This window comes from Labeo rohita, unplaced genomic scaffold (genome assembly GCF_022985175.1).
Source record: "Labeo rohita strain BAU-BD-2019 unplaced genomic scaffold, IGBB_LRoh.1.0 scaffold_2433, whole genome shotgun sequence".
Lineage (NCBI taxonomy): Eukaryota > Metazoa > Chordata > Actinopteri > Cypriniformes > Cyprinidae > Labeo > Labeo rohita.
The window spans coordinates 984-6940 of NW_026128697.1; the positions used below are offsets into that span (position 1 = coordinate 984).

Genomic DNA, 5957 nt, shown 5'->3' on the forward strand with positions numbered 1-5957 from the left:
ACTGTCCTCTATCAGTGTGCAAAATTATACAACTTTCCCGCAAGCGGTTCTATGGGCTGCCATAGACTTGCGGCGGAAGAAGAAGAATACGCTAACGGATACAATAGGTGCCACCGCACCTTCGGTGCTTGGCCCCTAAATATAGCTGCAAGCAGCAATTGCGGGGCCAAGCACAACAGAGGCAGAATGAGGAGCTAAGCATGGCAAGGAGCAACAGACCGACTGTAACAATGATAAACTAAAGTCATTTTAGGATGATATCAGTTGAAATGGCTGAAAAATCATAAATACAACAAATAATATAATTTAATGGCTTATCACTTTTGACCAATAGGTGGTGCTGTTTTCAAATTGATGTGATGCGTTCTGTGTGAGGTGACAATAACACACAAATTTTGGTGTCATTATGCCAAAGCTTTACAGAGATACAGCCTCAGAATAATTTTAGCATCAAGCCTAAAATCTGTAGTGGCGCTGTACGAAAACGGTTTACTCTATCGACACGAAATCCATAACTTTGAGTCAGGACAGTCCGAAGATGATCTGACTCAATTTTGGTGAAAATCCGATCAACGGTCTAGGAGGAGTACGAACAAGTAGGTTTTGTACATTAATCAAAATGGCGGAAAGGAGGTTCGGCCAAGTATGGTATAATTGGTATGTATGTTGTCGGCATGACCCAAGGAATATTCCCAGACAGCACACGTACGTCTGGCCGACGTCGGCCCTTGAGCAGAACCCCAGCAAACAGGGGACGTCCCCCGGACGTTGCAAACGTCCGTTTAGGTCCGCAGTACGTCCGCTTTGTAACGTTCGCTGGCGGACGTTTGGAGAACGTCGGTATTTGGTCCGATTAGTAACGTTCACTGTCGAACGTTTGAGGACGTCCGGATTTGGTCCGCTTTATAACGTTTTCTAACGGACGTTCTGAGGACGTTCACTTACGTCCGCATTTGGTTCTCTTTTTGACGTTCGCTGGCGGACATTCAGAGGACATTCGCCCGAACCAGTTTGCGAACATCCCTGTTTCATCCCTCATCTGCCATTTCCATAAGAACACTTGAAAATCCAGTCGCCCATGCTTGGACTTTACCTGACACCTTGCAACTCAGAGTTCATTAAATTAAAGACAAATAAATAAAAATAAAAATAAACCCATATTGGATTTTAAATGGTATTATTCCTTAAAACAAAATCCCTTTTTTAACTGTAATAATGGAATGAAAATTCCATTTTTATTATTATTATACTATAGTATAAACTATATATTTTAATTAATTGTAAAATAAATTACTTTCATTTATGCAAAAGAAAAAGTAACTTATGTAATTAAAGATGTCATCAAATCACGAGTCTGTTTCAGCATTTCGACATCAAAAACAAGATACACTTCAATAATGTAATTGAACCTAGGCTACAATTAGGCCCTATGTATTCCCCATACATAAATAAAATAAGGTTGAATCCCTGAAGAGTGATGAATGCAGCCAAGGAAAACATGAAGAATAGAAAGAATAGAAGAAAGTGGAAAATAACACAGGTAAGACAAATAAATCAGTTCTTACTTTTTTAATATTGCTGTTGGTAAGCTGACAAGATAAGTTATTTAGGAAAATTATTATTATTTTTTTTTAGTTATTGCATTTAAGACTGTTATGCAGCGCAAAAATAAAAGTGTAAAAGCCAATCAAATGATCGAATGACGTCACTTAGGGTGCGCGCATGTATCCATGGCAACGCTGAGCTGCTGAGTGACAGATAACGGTCTTACTGGTGATTTCCTCAGACATGGCCTTGAGTTTTCGCTTTTGTCCGGTCGAAAAGGTATTTATACTTTTATACTTGTAGACATTAGGTTCCGTAACCACTGCGTATCTCGTAATACTTACATTTTATGAAAAGTTTACCTTTTAAAACATTTGCTGAGTCTGTCAGTAGTGTAAGGCTGCTGGCCGTTAGCCTAAACACTTTCGAAGCTAACGTTAGCACCCATATAGAAATGTGATACATGGCCATATATGAACATTTATATAAAACGATAGTTAATATGTGTGAACCTATCTGTACATATTTGTAATAACACTGTTTGAATGAGCCATATATGATAAAGAACTTGTACAAACATGTGAATGACCTTTTATTTATTTATTTATTTATTTTACTTTTTACAGAGTTATGAAACTATTTGATCATATAGATAATATAAAATAATATAAAAAGTCGCTGTTTGGATTTTAATGAACAGATACTTAAGAGTCTATGAATGGATCATTAGCAAAATCGCGGTGTTAAAATCCTGGCGTTAAGGACTTTTAGAATAAAGATTTGAACTTGTGGTGTTAGTCACATCCGGGACATTTGCTCGTGTGCGCGCCTCACGCATTTGGAATATTTTTCACAGAGGTCATTTTCTTCCCTCTCGATGCGGAGCATATGAGGACGGGAAACAACGAAATAAAGTGTTTAATCTTACGCACAAAATGTGTTTTGTAATATAATAAAGTTTTATAACGATATTAATGTGCTGTATGCCGCTAAACCTTTCTCAAAGACATTTTTTTCTACTCGCGATGCGGAACAGACGAGAGCTGTGTACTCCTGAACTTCTTCCTAGAGAGATAACGTTAACGTTATTTCCTTTCACTCGCGATGCGGAGCAGACAGGGTATTTATCAAGAAAACCCCGAAGTAAGTGTTTTACCTCAATTGCGATATGTGTTTTATAAGATAATATTACTTTATGACGATATTAACGTTACGCAGTGCGTGCCTAACACGCTTAAACGTTTCTCGCAGATTTGAATTGCTATGCAGTGTTGACGTGGAGGTCGCTTTTAACAGGGAAACGTAAGAAGTAAGTGTTTTGCCTCATTTAAAATATGTATTTTATAACTGTATGCTTCTAAACCAACATATAGTTTCTTACAGATCTCATTTGCTTTACAGTGCTAACCTAGATGTCATTTTTAACAGGGAAAGTAAGTGTTTTATAACGTCATATTGATTTATAGCGAAATTTATGTATTTATGTGTTTCTCAGAGCAATATTTTCTTTCACTCAGGACGCGGAGCGGACAGAGAAGTTGGTTTTATCAAAGAAAACACAGAAAGTAAGTGTTTTACTTAATTTACTTGTAATATTACTTTATGATGATAGTAATATGCTGTGTGCACCTAAACATTTCTCATAGATCTGAATTGCTATTTAGTGCTGACGTGGAGGTCGCTTTTAACAGGGAAACACTTGAAGTAAGTGTTTTATCTCATTTAAAATTTTTGTATTACATATGTATTTATAGTGATATTTATGTGCTGTGCTCTCCTGATTTTTTTCTCAGAGAGATATTTTCTTTCAGTCACAACACAGAGCAGACAGGAAAGTGGGTTATATCAAGGAAATGCCAAAAGTAACTGTTTTACTTCATTTACATTATGTGTAATATTACTTCATGATGATATTAATATGCTGTGTGCACCTAAACATTTCTCATAGATCTGAATTGCTATGCAGTGCTGAGGTGGAGGTAATTTTTAACAGGGAAACACTAGGAGTAAGTGTTTTATCTTATTTAAAATATATATTTAAGTAAGTGTTTTACTTCATTTACATTATGTATTTTATAAGGTAATATTGCTTTATGATGACATTTATATGATGTGCGCCCTAAACAATCCTAAATGTTTCTCACACATATTAATTTCTATGCAGTGCTGACGTGAAGGTCGCTATAACAGTTTCTACAATATTTAAGGTTTGTTGCTAGTCGCAGGGGAAGCCATTATTTGTTATGAAGCTGAGGGGAAAAGTAAAACAGTGTTACACAACCTTCATAACTTAGCGTCCTTTTGCGTTGTTGTGCTGTTGGTGATAGTTTAAATCTGAGAATCATAAATAATGATGATTTTTAGTCAACCAAACCTAATAATAAAAAAAGTCATGATTTTTTTAAAAAAAACAAAAATCATGAAATTGTATTATTTGTGTCCTAAGAAGATGGGAAATAGCAATGAATTTATTTTCTGATTTCTTGCCCTTTTTAGGATTAATGTGGTTCTATCTGCATTTTTTTAAGATGCTGTGATGATGATACATCCCGGAACCACTTCTGGGCAAATTGTTACAGCCTTGAACTGCAAAATGGCAGAGCTCACTATATTGCCACTTGATTGTTTTACTGTAGCTTCAGCCAAAAATAAAAATGTTGTATTATTTAACTGCCATCAGGTTGATTCAAACCTGAATGAGTTTCTTTCTTCTGCTGAACACAAAAAGGTATTGTGAAGAATGTTTGTAAACAATTGCTGTCCACTTCCATGGTAGGAAAATACTAAGGAAGTAAGTGGAGCCCCAAAACTGTTTGGTTACAAACATTCTTCAGAATATCGTCCTTCGTCAGCAGAAGAAAGAAGCTCATACAGGGTTTGGACCAACATGATGGTAAGTAAATAATTACATAATTTTCATTTTTGGGGAACTATCCCTTTAAATACATTTTAAATAACTTTAAAAAAAGTGTTAATATTATTGTGTTTTGTAGCTGATCAGTTAATTAAAAGTTTTGTAAACATTACCCTTATTGTGTTTTTGCCATTTATATTTTGCCATTAAATTTTTAGTTCAGATATATGTAACTTATATTTAACATATATTTAATTTACATATACATTGTTGCCCCTATATGAACATGTACTATAAAGACATATATGTGTGTATTTAGGGAAATATATGTTACATATGTGAAAGCGGCTATTTTGTATATCTGTGTAATCCATACATGGACATATATTATATATGTGTTTTACATATATTGCCATATATCAGATTTTCATAAAGCTGAAATGATTAAACATATACAATGTTGACAGATATTCAACTTGAATATTGAACAAACAGCGATATGCTGGCGCTGTTGTGTGAAGTGCATTTTTGATAAACGCACATAGAAAAGGAACAATGGCCTAAAAATCGTAAGAAGTTGGCTATCAATCGGGAAATTCTACACAGGTGTCATTCGCGCAGATAATGAGTAGTCAGTTGATTCAGTTTGATAGAATATTACGTCATTATGCGAAAACGAAGTCAACGTTTAAAACCATTGCTGATTTTTGTTCATTTATATTGTTTTAGGTTTCCAACATAAGGGTGGAATCAGACCTGGATAACGCCCAACATCTGGAACAGACGACAGACAGACAGACACACACACACACACACACACACACACACACACACAAAAGAAAAATATTTTAACAAATAAAAAAGTATTGTTAACGTACTATTGCTTGTGTGTTTATTCCTTGGGTAGATCAATTTTGTCTGTTTCGACTAATGACATGTTTACATATATTAAAATGACCTGTAGCGAACGTTCGCTATAGGTCCCCACAATGTTTTCTTGAACGTCCCGTAAGCGTCCCTGTTACGTCCCGCGAACGTGCCCGTTTCGTCCTCCGGACGTTCCGCGAACGTCCCCAGTACGTCCCGCGAACGAACTCGCAACGTCCCCATGACGTCCAAAAAACCCTACACGATGACGTCCAGGGGACGTTCCCAGATGCCATTCAGGGGACGTTGTGGCGACCTTTTTTTTGTTAGCTGGGACGTCGGCCTCATAAACTGTAAGATCTAATAAGGATCGGCCGGGCATAGGCGAGTGTGCTCCGTTTGCCAGCTCATCAAAGGTCGGCCCATGAGTTTGCTTACGACCGAAGGCCGATGCCGCTCTTTTCTGTTTGAATTTGGACGGTTATTCGTCTCTTAGCAACCCACCAGAGAGAAGGCGACTCATCCGGGACATCTGTGGCGTTCAGGTAAGTTTTCACTCAAGTTAAATTGGGGAAAAAAGTCTTATTTTGTGAATTACGTGACACTTAGTAACAAGTAAGCGCTCGGTGCAGTGTAGTACAGGGAAAAAGGCTTCGCAGCGAGCCCTGTTTGATTTTGACTCATTTACAAC

General features: G+C 36.7%; 1 protein-coding gene across 8 annotated transcripts; it reads left to right on the forward strand.

Annotated features, from left to right (window-relative positions):
- Positions 1 to 1737: 1737 nt before the first annotated feature.
- Positions 1738 to 5389, forward strand: LOC127159678 (uncharacterized). Of its 8 annotated transcripts, XM_051102465.1 has the most exons (9): positions 2301 to 2688; positions 2797 to 2854; positions 2929 to 2978; positions 3063 to 3110; positions 3192 to 3249; positions 3339 to 3407; positions 3494 to 3551; positions 3710 to 3752; positions 4074 to 5389. In XM_051102465.1, exons 1-8 carry the CDS (start codon positions 2520 to 2522, stop codon positions 3713 to 3715), a joined length of 516 nt encoding a protein of 171 aa, XP_050958422.1. In that variant the 5' UTR covers positions 2301 to 2519; the 3' UTR covers positions 3716 to 3752; positions 4074 to 5389. The 8 variants fall into 8 exon arrangements, 5 of the variants coding, with proteins under 5 accessions (XP_050958422.1, XP_050958421.1, XP_050958420.1 ...); XM_051102464.1 differs by having other exon boundaries at positions 3710 to 5389; XM_051102463.1 differs by lacking the exon at positions 3710 to 3752 and having other exon boundaries at positions 2947 to 2978; positions 3210 to 3249; positions 5129 to 5389.
- The last annotated feature ends 568 nt before the right edge of the window (positions 5390 to 5957 follow it).